Source organism: Bombina bombina, chromosome 6, assembly GCF_027579735.1.
Source record: "Bombina bombina isolate aBomBom1 chromosome 6, aBomBom1.pri, whole genome shotgun sequence".
NCBI classification, from domain to species: Eukaryota; Metazoa; Chordata; class Amphibia; order Anura; family Bombinatoridae; genus Bombina; species Bombina bombina.
In genome coordinates this window covers 388,186,183-388,201,338 of record NC_069504.1, presented here as the reverse complement: position 1 = coordinate 388,201,338, position 15,156 = coordinate 388,186,183, and the positions used below count along the sequence as shown (strand labels likewise).

Here is a 15,156-nt window from a genome sequence, read left to right as displayed (position 1 = left end):
AAACAAAATATTGGTTTTTACTATCCCTTTAAGAGATCTTATTTTATAAAATTGACAACCCTAACCTATATTTTATTTTTAAGATTTTAGATTTTAATTTGCACTTCGTCATCTGTGTTTCATTATTTGAAGAGATTCCTCAAGACAGACAGGGAGAAAACACATCTAAAATATTTAAAATATATTAAATAAACCCCTTCACAACCGATTCCTATTTAAACACCATAAAAAAATAAAAAATTACACCATTTAATATCCAGCATTATTTCTTTATTATTTTCAGCTGGGAAATTAACAAAAAAGCAGTAACCCAATAAAATAGTAAAGGATACTGCTCTTCTAAATAAATTTTATGGAAGAGGGTCACTCAGATCCCAGTATTAGGCAATTATTGCAAAAAAAAAAAAAAAAAAAAAATGGTCTGAAACTAGCTGCATGCAACTATAGCACAGTTTTGGCTCCATTTTGGAATGCTCATAACTGCCACATTTTAAAAATAATCCAGCCTTTTATGACAAGGAGACATCAGAAAGTCACATCAATCCTGGAGAGAGGTTAAACAAATTTAAGCAGTAGAGTGCACACCCCTTTTCAGAGTACATAAAGGGAGGCTTATGCCTCAAATGTTTTAGTTTGAAGCAAGCATGGCTTCAAATATTTAATCTGTTTCTTCCGTCATCTAGGGAGCTCTGTTTTGGATCAAATTTTAGCCTAGTTTTGCAGTACAAAAACTTGAATGGTCCATTAACCTTAAAATCAAGCTTCAGCTCTTGTTTTATTTGGGAGAGTATTCCAAAATAATCAGCTCATTTAGAGTTCAGATAAGTACGAGTTCATCATCATCATCCCCCCCAAACTGGAGCAACTGAGGTGTTAGTCTCCCTTTAAAACCATGTTAGACTTATGGAATGTGGAACTCAAAGCCAACATATCATACCAATCTTTGCAGCTAGATGTGCTCTACAGTAGACATGACAAATTATCTGAGAAAATGTGATGTTTTTAGCTGTTGTAGGTAGCACAGAAGCATACTTAGTATATAGTAGAATACAGTGACATGAATATAATGTACCCATCAGTACCTACAGTAAGGCCTTCAATGTTAACAGTCAAAATAAAAGCCCTATTTTAAAAACTAAGAAAAACTGCTTTGAAAGTTTTCTACTTAAAAATCTAATCTTCTTACAGAAACATAATTGATTTTAGCTTTTAATGAATTTGTAAACAAGCATATGTTGTTCAGAATAAAAACAAATATTCCCAGACCATGTTTACGGTAATTACATTTCCTAAGCCTCTTATAAAAGCTTTAGCTGTACGATGTTAACTATATTATGACAAATATAGTGCAGTTTTCCTTGAAATAAGTCAATTGATGTTATATCTAAACACTATTACTCTCACATTGTGTTAAATTTTCCACTTTGTAGTTGGAAAAAAAAATGTCTGTATGGTATGCCTAAAACTGTAATCTTTGGTTCTGTTAGGGAAAACTTGATGGTTTCAAACTCTAGTATTAAAGTATAAACATGAGTGGCAAACTACATCTTACTATCTGTAACCATATGGTTCCCATAACCATACAAGGTGGCAAAACATTTAAAATGAAAGCAATTTTGTCAACATTCACTAAAGGATTGCCAGCAACATACTTGCTGGTGAAAACCAGTGAAACAGTAAAGAATGATTAAAGTGTGCAGCTTAAAAAAAAATAATAAAAGAAACACATGAGAAAAGTTGAACAGTGGAGTTTTGTTTCATTGATATGGAGAACCATCACAAATGTCTCTAGGAAACCAGCTCATGCCTTTCTTCTGAAGTTGTAAGCAGTTTAAGATTCAATGGGTTAACCTTAGAAAAACAATTGGCATACTTCCAATTTCTTCCACCACTCTGCTCTGCTGAACGCCTAATAACTTTATCACCCCATTTGCTCTTTCAAGGGGAGACCAAAAAGAAAAAAAAATATGCAATAGAAAAACTGGACACCATATTTCACTAATCTTAGTGATATTCACAATTAACAGCAGCTACAAGTCAATACAGCAAATGCTGCAGGTAGCCAGTATAGATCGAAATTAAGTTCAGTTTTACACCAAGTATATAGTCTCCCACGACAACTGGCAAGTGTACATATGAACTAAAAATCTCTAGGTTTAAGGAGTGACGGGTCCAGCATGTGCCCGGAGTTTCATCGTCTGTCCCTCTCGTGTTCAAAACCCTGTAGGAAAAAAAAAAAAAAAAAAATAAGCTTTCTTACTGATGAATGATACATTAGCAACACACAGAGACCAACAAAAGCAAGACCAAAAAAAGGTGAGTGAAGGAATGTGGCAAGCATTGCTAAGTAGATAAGGAATACTACATGTGCAGTAGACATGTATGTATATATAAAAGTAAGCTCAAAGCAAACAAGGAACCCATAATAAACCTTGTAATTCATGCAACAACTAATTGGAACACACAATGCTTTCCCTGTTACTAACCCATCACAACTGCCAAAATTACAGCTTGTTTTTAGAGAAAAACATGAACAACCTGTAGCAAGTTTTATCGCAATTACTTATGGTTAAGAGAAACTAGTTCTGTCTGTGCAAGTGAAATTAACAAAAATAGCAATTGAACAGACTTATTGTACTTTAAATGTTTCATTTATAGCAGTTTTCAAACCTGTCCTCAGGCCTCCCTTACAAGCCACATTTTGAGGATAACTGAACTGGAGCACAGGTGAAATAATCAGCTGATTAATAAACATGGTTATTTTACCTGCTCTAACCCTAGGTAATCCAGAAAACATGGCCTGTTGGGGAGGCCTGATGACAGGTTTGAAAATCATTGATTTATAGTAAAAGGGGGGTAATTTTGCTTTTATTTTACACTAGAATATTACCACCTCCACCAAACAAAATAAAAAAAATAAAAAAAATGACATGGAAGACACACTTAGGATGTATTGTTTGTTAAAGAACAGTTCTCTATAGTTAAAAAAAAAAAAAAAAAAAAAAATTCTCAGAATTTAAGGGTGACATTTTGAAAATAAATTTGACTATAAGTTATTACAAGTTACAAGTTATTAAAATGAGACTATTTAAAGCCTACACATAATAAAATCATCCTGGAATAATTACAAGATTTTTTTTTATTTTTTTTTAAACAGTCTCACCATGGCTACGTTTGAAAATACTTGGAATGCATTTTTACCGCAATTGTTTAGGAGGTGCAGTAAAAGACGTGCAACTAATTATAGAACGTTTGCATATTGCTGAATTAAGTTAGTAAAACAAAATGTAGAACCTGCTGCTCTAGCGTGTTGAATAAATCCTGTTTTTATTAATTGAACCACATTGTTATGGATGCTCAATTATGCATAATTTTATATAAACATTTGTAACGCAATTATGTTTTGTAATCCAAACTTCTGAATGGTTAATTCTAGACATTTTTGCTACAGACGTCCTACGATAATCAATAACAGAATTATGACACTAGAGAATTGGATAAACCTGCAGATGAACATTCAGAATTCTCCTAAACAATATTAATGTTAATATAGCTATACTGCTCACTCAATGCATTCAAATTGAAGTGCAATGAATTAGAGGTTTGTTATCACTACATTTTGCTCATAGATGAGAAACCACAATAGTTCAGAAGACAGGATATCCTTAACACTTTTACAGCTTAAAAGAATTAGTGTATTTTTAAACAATGCATTGAAGACCTCTGCCGTACAAGGTGTAGCATGAAAAACTTTACCAACCTGAAGATGCTGCATATTATGTTTGTACCTGTTCCTTTCATCTTCAATTCAGATTCCTCCTGGGATGGAGAACTTCCATCAGGTTTCATTTGGACAATCAAACCTTATAGAAGTCTCAAAGCCTGCATTTTGTAAGCATGCTTTACTTGAGCAAATGTACAATAACTTAATATCCTCCAACTGGACCTCTTATGCTATACCGCCATAATTTTATAGGTTTTCCACAGCAGTGAGTGAATAGTAACTTTGTTACTCTTATTGGTTTGAGATCTAAAGTCAAAAATACTTTCACTACTTTTCGGTCAGGCCCATGTGTCATTTATCTCCAGGTTTATCCTCTACCAATAAGTTTGAATCTTCATAAAGTGGTCTGACCATAATTAAAATGTGGATTGAATAAACCTTTATACTTATTGGAGGGTGGGGCACTTGCATTTTACACATGTAATTCAGAAATCTTATTTCTTTCGCACTTTTCCTTGCCTTTCTATATCTGGGACAAAGCACAATTAAATTGCAGTTGAGTCACAACGTTTGGACTTCACACAGACCAATGCGCATAAACAATTTGCAGTTTACACAGATTTTAAACGTGAGCAATAACAAATTATGCTTACCTGATAATGTCATTTTCTTCCTTGGGAAAGAGTCCACAGCCACATTCATTACTTGTGGGAAATAAGAACCTGGCCGCCAGGAGGAGACAAAGACACACCAACCAAAGGCTCAAATACTCCTCCCACTCCCCTCCCCCTAATGGGAAAGAGTCCACAGCCACATTCATTACTTGTGGGAAAATTATACCCAAGCCAAAGAGGACACTGAATGCCAAGAACGGGAGGGTAAGAGGCGGCCCAATCTGAGGGCACCAGGACTGAACCACAATCCCATAAATAAAAAGTCTTGCTTCATCCAAAAGCAGGGAGCAAAAACATGAAGAAAAAAGGGCCCTAAGGACACAAAAGACCGTTCCAAGAATGGGTAAAAACCACATGCAACACCACCAAGTCAACAGGACTCGAAGCGCACTATCGCCCAAAGGCAGATCCCATACACACACCCCCATAAGGGAACCCTGACCAACAACTCTCCAAAGGAAGAAGCAAGGCAGAGGGATAACCAACTAACTAGAACCCTGTTTTCCAAAAGACAGATTAAACTAGCTCGGGAGACTCCAGAAAGCATCACTAGATGCCAGAAAAAAGGGCATCATCAGCCAACGCGACCAAGTAGGATACCAAAGAACAAAAAGTATCTTGAGAAACAGAAAACCGCACAGACGACTAAGTAGGACGCTATAGTGCAGCCACAGATAAAGGGGAAAAAAAACCTTGTCCAGCTCCCCAGCTGGAGGGAACCAAGGAGTTTCTCCTTAAACCGAAAAAAAGACTGAGGCGCCTCCCTACGAGGACCCCGCGGCTCGGGAGAAAAGGAACAAGCAAAAACCAAGTTCCTGGACAAAACACCCCTCCATGGAAGGAAAATGAAGAGATCCTAACCCCCCCCCCCCCCCCCAAGAGCTCAGAGAGCACCTCAACAGGGACCCACTGCATCCAAAAGAGGCAGCTGAAAAGCCAAAAGATGACCAGAACCACAGCTTAGGATCCTGAGATAAACAGGGATGTCCTCAACAACCACAGAACCGCCACAACGAGGACTGCCCACACACGGAAAGACCAACCTGTCAACAGTGAAAAGTCCAGGGACAGAGCCCCACCCCCCTTGAACGAGATGGAGGAAACACCACCAGCCACCTCGAAAGAGTGTGACCAGAAACAAGGGTAGAGTTCCACCCGAACCAGAGGAACACAGAACCAAGAAGTCCATTCCCAAGGGAATCTCCATCCCTGAACCAGGGACAAATGGGAACACACCCCCAGAGAGACAAAAATCCCAAGGGAAGACAGAAGGGAAACCTTGCACCCCCCCGACACAAAATTCGACACAGGATTAAAAAAAAACGAACCCCTCCATGGAAGCCAGCCCCGGTGTGGAAGATATGAGCACAAAGTGACCCTACACAGGAATGCTGATGCAAGGTCAGAGCACCAGAACAACAGACCCCAAAAGAAGTGCAGAACACATTCCCTCACAGAAAAACATAGGCCCCAAGCAGCCATAAGAAGGGGACCAGGCTCTCTGAAGAGAGAAAAAGAACTCCTTCCAGGCGCAACCCGAATACCAGAGGGGAAAAACCGGGACAAGCATAGACAGAGCTATACCAACACCACCCGGAACCCCAGCCCTATCCCAGATCAACAAATAGACTTGAAGAAGAGGACCCCAACCAAAATTCCGGTCAGACACTCACACGAGGAAGGAACCCAAAAAAACGGGAACTTAAGCAAAACCCTAAGAAAAGGACTGCAAAAGAACACAGAACCAATCTCAAGGCGATATAACCCACAACACATAGCTAAACTCTGCGACATTTAGAAACTAGGGTCCCACGTCAGCGCCAGACCCTAAGAGGGTGGATAAAATTCTGGAAAAAAACAGAACCGAAACAAGGCTACCCCAATAAAACCGGATTCCAGCTAGAAGAGATATCCAGCAGAGAAGGCGAACCAGGCCCCCGCTAGCCACCCCACAGCACCGCTGCCGGATCACAGAGAATGCAGGCATGATCCCGCTATGTCTCGCATACCATCAAGCGCTCTACCACTAATACACAAAGAGGATCCATTAAAAGCAGAACAAAACGAGGTCCAGAGACCCAAGGAGTCTAAACCACCCAAAGGGTAGCAGGAAGACCAAGGCCCAAAAACCGCACTAGCGGAGAAGGCCTCTCGTCCCCCTGAAATGAGAGCCAGAGCGATGCGGCGGAAGCCACCGACCAAGCCCCGGGAATAGAGTGGCACGCCCAATCTCTCCTGGTATGCGGACCCGAAGGTCCGGATGTAGATGTATAGTGTAGTTTGTGGAAAAAAACAAAACACTCATGGTCCCGTTGGAAACGCCAGGCGCAACATGCGTCACTGACAACTCAATTAAGTGCAAAAGTGCACACAAACTCCGAACCCAACAGTCCGCAAACAACTTCCAAGGAAGAAATAAAAAGCAAGTTCCCCAGAAAAGCCGAAGGAATAATAAAATAAAAAAATATCCTAACTGGATGAAAAAAAATAAGGCAGCCCCAAAGGCATCCGCCAAAAAAACTGCGAAAGGACACGAGCGAACGACAGGAGACGATCAACATTCCCAATAGTCTAGCTCAAAGCACCATTCGAGGGCACATTCCCCGGCAGAGAGGGTCCCCCAATAAGTCGAAAAGACGACAGAGTAGATAACGAAAGGTGCAACATGGAGGAATATTCACCTCTGGAGAAAACTGAGTAGACCCACCTGAAGTCTGGACACCCGGGATAGTCGGCAGAAACCGAGCAGAAACCTCCGGGTCCTGCAGGCGAACCAGCTCCATCAATATATTGAAGCGGAAATGACCAGCTATCTCCAGGGGAAACAAACCACCCTGTGCGGAGGGAGAATTAACTTTAGGGTTACTCGCAAATTTAGAGGAAGGGTGCTGTTGATAATCCGCCATTTGAGGGACAGAGCCCCCAGAGGCTGATGGCTCAATAGGCCCCTGGGTTCCCTGAACCCGAGGAACCAGGCGCTCTAAGAAGGCACAAGAGAGACAGGACTGAAACTTGCGTAAGTGGGGCCAAAGCACCTTCCTCACAAGAGGAGGAATCTGAATCAGAAACGACAGTCTCAGCTTCAGAATCCTCCATGGTTAAAACCAAAGAGAAAATAGGAATATATATATATATATATATATATATATAAAAAATAATAATAAAAAACCACGAACGGCACCTAACGCCCACAATGGCTGGGGCACTCACCACCTACTATGACCAGATCCAAACGAAGCAGAAAGTCCTCATCGCAACATGGTCAGGAATGCGGAAGCGTAAAAACCCAGCGTAACGCCTGGTCGTAAGGTGAACCGCAAAGTCCCAAAAAGTGCGCCAGAAAAAGGCAGCAACTAGGCCCCACTAAAATCTTCAAGCAATTCTCCTGTCTCAGTCCCAAAGCCAATACCCACTACACAAGCAGGGAGATCACAAAAGAAACATGATTAAGGAACCCCACACTGTTCACAAATCCCCCCCTAAGGAAGGAATTATCCCATGATTCCCAGATCTGTAGAGGAGTCTCACTGAGACCCATACCTATCTGTCACATAACATAACATTCATATTGATAAAATAAAACAGTCTTACCGGAACTACGCCGTGGAACAGAAGACGGCCCTTCAAGTGTGACGGATAGTGGCATCGCCTCCGTCATGGACTTGAGAGAAGACAGCAGGTAGCGAAGCGAAGGATCGGCAACGCCAAGTGTTAGAGGAGCTGTTAATACGAGTCGGGATGGTGTCGCAGAGAGAACTCCCACTGCATCTCCGGACTCACCCTTCACCCAGGCCCTCAAGGAGAGACTAACAGGATTACTTTCAACGCCTGTCCCATTGTGAAGACTACTACCCTCCATGAGAGACACTTTATGTAAAAAAATTAATAAAAAGTACTTTCTTTGAAAAATAAAAAACTTCTGACACTTCTGTGCCAACCTCGTGGGACGAAAGGCAAAGAATGACTGGAGGATAGGGGAAGTGGGAGGAGTATTTGAGCCTTTGGGTGGTGTGTCTTTGCCTCCTCCTGGTGGACAGGTTCTTATTTCCCACAAGTAATGAATGCGGCTGTGGACTCTTTACCATTAGGAAGAAAATACTTAATTTCAAATAATTTAAAATTTAAACTACCACTCCTTTGAGAGCCTTGCGCCCTGGAAAATCCTCACACTATTTCAGAGATTATGGATCTCAAATAATTGTGTACAGACTGAGAACTGATTTGTCGTTAAGCATCAGTCTGACCTCAAGGCTCAGTTAAAGTCTAACCCATTAAACAGAACTAGGCTACTTAAGAAGGTTGCCAGTAACTGTTGTAAGTATGTAGATGTAGTGCATCTTCAGTTCACAGAAGTTTGTGCACGGTGCAGGCATATCATTTCATAAAGATGCATGATTGATCAATAATGCTTAAGAGAAAGTAAATAACTTTACCTTGGAAATAGACAGTAAAAGTTTTATATTAAATGTACCGATTTTTTGCAGTTGTAAAAATATCGCAGCCATGAGAGCATGTATATGAAAAAGTAAAAGCTAAAAACATATTTCATTAAAATAAAAAAAAATAAGAGCTATTTTGGTTTAAAGTGAAACAGCCTATGAGCAGTAGAGTAAAAGTGCAAGCATGTACTTCCTAATAAAGACAACCCATAGGAAAAAAAAAAAAAGTTGGTTAATGCAGCAAAGGAACATCCAATTTTCAAAACACTAATACATTTTTTTAAATTTCTTAAATTGAACAGAAAGATTTTTTTTTTTCTCAGTATTATGACCCCTTAAATAAAAAGGGAGCCACTAAATAGTCCAAATATTCTGCTGCATACTAGGTCTTCTGTCACTGGAGACATTTAATTTGTGAATGACAGAAGAATCCAGTTGTACCAGCTAACAAAGAATGATTAGGGGTGATTTGTTTCCATCAACAAAAAAACATAATTTATGCTTACCTGATAAATTCCTTTCTTCTGTTGTGTGATCAGTCCACGGGTCATCATTACTTCTGGGATATAACTCCTCCCCAACAGGAAATGCAAGAGGATTCACCCAGCAGAGCTGCATATAGCTCCTCCCCTCTACGTCACTCCCAGTCATTCGACCAAGAATCAACGAGAAAGGAGAAACCAAGGGTGAAGTGGTGACTGGAGTATAATTTAAAAGATATTTGCCTGCCTTAAAACAGGGCGGGCCGTGGACTGATCACACAACAGAAGAAAGGAATTTATCAGGTAAGCATAAATTATGTTTTCTTCTGTTATGTGTGATCAGTCCACGGGTCATCATTACTTCTGGGATACCAATACCAAAGCAAAAGTACACGGATGACGGGAGGGATAGGCAGGCTCATTATACAGAAGGAACCACTGCCTGAAGAACCTTTCTCCCAAAAATAGCCTCCGAAGAAGCAAAAGTGTCAAATTTGTAAAATTTGGAAAAAGTATGAAGCGAAGACCAAGTTGCAGCCTTGCAAATCTGTTCAACAGAGGCCTCATTCTTAAAGGCCCAAGTGGAAGCCACAGCTCTAGTAGAATGAGCTGTAATTCTTTCAGGAGGCTGCTGTCCAGCAGTCTCATAGGCTAAACGAATTATGCTACGAAGCCAGAAGGAGAGAGAGGTAGCCGAAGCCTTATGACCTCTCCTCTGACCAGAATACACGACAAACAGGGAAGACGTTTGTCGAAAATCCTTAGTTGCCTGCAAGTAGAACTTGAGGGCACGAACTACATCCAGATTGTGTAGAAGACGTTCCTTCTTTGAAGAAGGATTTGGACACAAGGATGGAACAACAATCTCTTGATTGATATTCCTGTTAGTGACTACCTTAGGCAAGAACCCAGGTTTAGTACGCAGAACTACCTTGTCTGAGTGAAAAATCAGATAAGGAGAATCACAATGTAAGGCTGATAACTCAGAGACTCTTCGAGCCGAGGAAATAGCCATTAAAAACAGAACTTTCCAAGATAACAATTTTATATCAATGGAATGAAGGGGTTCAAACGGAACACCCTGTAAAACGTTAAGAACTAAGTTTAAACTCCATGGCGGAGCAACAGTTTTAAACACAGGCTTGATCCTAGCTAAAGCCTGACAAAAGGCCTGGACGTCTGGATTTTCTGACAGACGCCTGTGTAACAAGATGGACAGAGCTGAGATCTGTCCCTTTAATGAGCTAGCCGATAAACCCTTTTCTAAACCTTCTTGTAGAAAGGACAATATCCTAGGAATCCTAACCTTACTCCAGGAGTAACCTTTGGATTCGCACCAGTATAGGTATTTACGCCATATCTTATGGTAAATCCTTCTGGTAACAGGCTTCCTAGCCTGTATCAGGGTATCAATAACCGACTCAGAAAAACCACGTTTTGATAAAATCAAGCGTTCAATTTCCAAGCAGTCAGCTTCAGAGAAGTTAGATTTTGATGTTTGAATGGACCCTGTATCAGAAGGTCCTGTCTTAGAGGTAGAGACCAAGGCGGACAGGATGACATGTCCACTAGATCTGCATACCAAGTCCTGCGTGGCCATGCAGGCGCTATTAGAATCACTGATGCTCTCTCCTGTTTGATTTTGGCAATCAATCGAGGAAGCAGCGGGAAGGGTGGAAACACATAAGCCATCCCGAAGTTCCAAGGTGCTGTCAAGGCATCTATCAGAACCGCTCCCGGATCCCTGGATCTGGACCCGTAGCGAGGAAGTTTGGCGTTCTGGCGAGACGCCATGAGATCTATCTCTGGTTTGCCCCAACGTCGAAGTATTTGGGCAAAGACCTCCGGATGAAGTTCCCACTCCCCCGGATGAAAAGTCTGGCGACTCAAGAAATCCGCCTCCCAGTTCTCCACTCCCGGGATGTGGATTGCTGACAGGTGGCAAGAGTGAGACTCTGCCCAGCGAATTATCTTTGATACTTCCATCATTGCTAGGGAGCTTCTTGTCCCTCCTTGATGGTTGATGTAAGCTACAGTCGTGATGTTGTCCGACTGAAACCTGATGAACCCCCGAGTTTTTAACTGGGGCCAAGCCAGAAGGGCATGGAGAACTGCTCTTAATTCCAGAATGTTTATTGGCAGGAGACTTTCCTCCTGATTCCATTGTCCCTGAGCCTTCAGAGAATTCCAGACAGCGCCCCAACCTAGTAGGCTGGCGTCTGTTGTTACAATTGTCCAGTCCGGCCTGCTGAATGGCATCCCCCTGGACAGATGTGGCCGAGAAAGCCACCATAGAAGAGAGTTTCTGGTCTCTTGATCCAGATTCAGAGTAGGGGACAAGTCTGAGTAATCCCCATTCCACTGACTCAGCATGCACAATTGCAGCGGTCTGAGATGTAGACGTGCAAAGGGTACTATGTCCATTGCTGCTACCATTAAGCCGATCACCTCCATGCATTGAGCTACTGACGGGAGTTGAATGGAATGAAGGACACGGCATGCATTTAGAAGCTTTGTTAATCTGTCTTCTGTCAGATAAATCTTCATTTCTACAGAATCTATAAGAGTCCCCAAGAATGGAACTCTTGTGAGAGGAAAAAGAGAACTCTTCTTTTCGTTCACTTTCCATCCATGCGACCTTAGAAATGCCAGAACTAACTCTGTATGAGACTTGGCAGTTTGAAAGCTTGAAGCTTGTATCAGAATGTCGTCTAGGTACGGAGCTACCGAAATTCCTCGCGGTCTTAGTACCGCCAGAAGGGCACCCAGAACCTTTGTGAAGATTCTTGGAGCCGTAGCCAATCCGAATGGAAGAGCTACAAACTGGTAATGCCTGTCTAAGAAGGCAAACCTTAGATACCGGTAATGATCTTTGTGAATCGGTATGTGAAGGTAAGCATCCTTTAAATCCACTGTGGTCATGTACTGACCCTTTTGGATCATGGGTAAGATTGTCCGAATAGTTTCCATTTTGAACGATGGAACTCTTAGGAATTTGTTTAGGATCTTTAAATCCAAGATTGGCCTGAAAGTTCCCTCTTTTTTGGGAACCACAAACAGGTTTGAGTAAAACCCTTGTCCTTGTTCCGACCGCGGAACCGGATGGATCACTCCCATTAATAACAGATCTTGTACACAGCGTAGAAACGCTTCTTTCTTTATCTGGTTTGTTGACAACCTTGACAGATGAAATCTCCCTCTTGGGGGAGAGAATTTGAAGTCTAGAAGGTATCCCTGAGATATGATCTCTAGCGCCCAGGGATCCTGAACATCTCTTGCCCAGGCCTGGGCGAAGAGAGAGAGTCTGCCCCCCACTAGATCCGGTCCCGGATCGGGGGCCCTCGGTTCATGCTGTCTTTGGGGCAGCAGCAGGTTTCCTGGCCTGCTTGCCCTTGTTCCAGGACTGGTTAGGTTTCCAGCCTTGTCTGTAACGAGCAACAGCTCCTTCCTGTTTTGATGCAGTGGAAGTTGATGCTGCTCCTGCTTTGAAATTCCGAAAGGGACGAAAATTAGACTGTCTAGCCTTAGCTTTGGCTTTGTCTTGAGGCAGGGCGTGGCCCTTACCTCCTGTAATGTCAGCGATAATTTCTTTCAAACCGGGCCCAAATAAAGTTTGCCCCTTGAAAGGTATATTAAGTAATTTGGACTTAGAAGTTACATCAGCTGACCAGGATTTTAGCCACAGCGCCCTACGTGCCTGAATGGCGAATCCTGAGTTCTTAGCCGTAAGTTTGGTTAAATGTACTACGGCCTCCGAAATGAATGAATTAGCTAGTTTAAGGACTCTAAGCCTGTCCGTAATGTCGTCCAGCGTAGCTGAACTAAGGTTCTCTTCCAGAGACTCAATCCAAAATGCTGCCGCAGCCGTAATCGGCGCGATGCATGCAAGGGGTTGCAATATAAAACCTTGTTGAACAAACATTTTCTTAAGGTAACCCTCTAATTTTTTATCCATTGGATCTGAAAAAGCACAGCTATCCTCCACCGGGATAGTGGTACGCTTAGCTAAAGTAGAAACTGCTCCCTCCACCTTAGGGACCGTTTGCCATAAGTCCCGTGTGGTGGCGTCTATTGGAAACATCTTTCTAAATATTGGAGGGGGTGAGAACGGCACACCGGGTCTATCCCACTCCTTAGTAACAATTTCAGTTAGTCTCTTAGGTATAGGAAAAACGTCAGTACTCGCCGGTACCGCAAAGTATTTATCCAACCTACACAATTTTTCTGGTATTGCAACAGTGTTACAATCATTAAGAGCCGCTAAAACCTCCCCTAGTAATACACGGAGGTTCTCCAATTTAAATTTAAAATTTGAAATATCTGAATCCAATCTGTTTGGATCAGAAACATCACCCACAGAATGAAGCTCTCCGTCCTCATGTTCTGCAAGCTGTGACGCAGTATCAGACATGGCCCTAGTATTATCAGCGCACTCTGTTCTCACCCCAGAGTGATCACGCTTGCCTCTTAGTTCTGGTAATTTAGCCAAAACTTCAGTCATAACAGTAGCCATATCTTGTAATGTTATCTGTAATGGCCGCCCAGATGTACTAGGCGCCATAATATCACGCACCTCCCGGGCGGGAGATGCAGGTACTGACACGTGAGGCGAGTTAGTCGGCATAACTCTCCCCTCGCTGTTTGGTGAAATTTGTTCAATTTGTACAGATTGGTTTTTATTTAAAGTAGCATCAATACAGTTAGTACATAAATTTCTATTGGGCTCCACCTTGGCATTGGAACAAATGACACAGATATCTTCCTCTGAATCAGACATGTTTAACACACTAGCAATAAACTTGCAACTTGGTTACAATCTTATTTAACAAAAACGTACTGTGCCTCAAAGAGCACTAAACGATTAAATGACAGTTGAAATAATGAACTGAAAGACAGTTATAGCATCAATCCTTAAAAACAACACAACTCTTAGCAAAGGTTTGTTCCCATTAGTAAAGTAACAATAATTAAATTTGAAACATAAAAATTACAGAGCAACGTTTTTAATCACAGTCAATATATAAGTCTCACAGCTCTGCTGAGAGAATCTACCTCCCTCCAAAGAAGTTTGAAGACCCCTGAGATCTGTTAGAGATGAACCGGATCATGCAGGAAATACAAGAGTAACTGACTGGAATTTTTTGATGCGTAGCAAAGAGCGCCAAAAACGGCCCCTCCCCCTCACACACAGCAGTGAGAGAGAAACGAAACTGTCACAATTAAAACAAGCAACTGCCAAGTGGAAAAATAATGCCCAAATATTTATTCACTCAGTACCTCAGAAAATGCAAACGATTCTACATTCCAGCAAAAACGTTTAACATAATAAATACCTATTAAAAGGTTTAATGTACTTTTAACAGAGTAATTCCGGTGAAATACCATCCCCAGAATACTGAAGTGTAGAGTATACATACATGTCATTATAACGGTATGGCAGGATTTTCTCATCAATTCCATTCAGAAAATAAAAACTGCTACATACCTCAATGCAGATTCATCTGCCCGCTGTCCCCTGATCTGAAGCTTTTACCTCCCTCAGATGGCCGAGAAACAGCAATATGATCTTAACTACTCCGGTTAAAATCATAGTAAAAACTCTGGTAGATTCTTCTTCAAACTCTGCCAGAGAGGCAATAACACGCTCCGGTGCTATTGTAAAATAACAAACTTTTGATTGAAGTTATAAAAACTAAGTATAATCACCATAGTCCTCTCACACATCCTATCTAGTTGCTGGGTGCAAGAGAATGACTGGGAGTGACGTAGAGGGGAGGAGCTATATGCAGCTCTGCTGGGTGAATCCTCTTGCATTTCCTGTTGGGGAGGAGTTATAT

The 15,156-nt window shown here is 41.6% G+C and overlaps 1 protein-coding gene across 3 annotated transcripts in view; it reads right to left on the bottom strand.

The window, feature by feature from the left end:
- Nucleotides 1–248: 248 nt before the first annotated feature.
- Nucleotides 249–15,156, bottom strand: part of CSNK1A1 (casein kinase 1 alpha 1) — a 173,530-nt gene continuing 158,622 nt past the window's right edge. For all 3 annotated transcript variants that reach the window (XM_053717100.1, XM_053717102.1, XM_053717103.1), the window contains one exon: nt 249–2,221. In XM_053717100.1, coding sequence (XP_053573075.1) covers nt 2,214–2,221 — 8 coding nt within the window. In that variant the 3' untranslated portion in view covers nt 249–2,213. The remainder of the gene's footprint in view (nt 2,222–15,156) is intronic.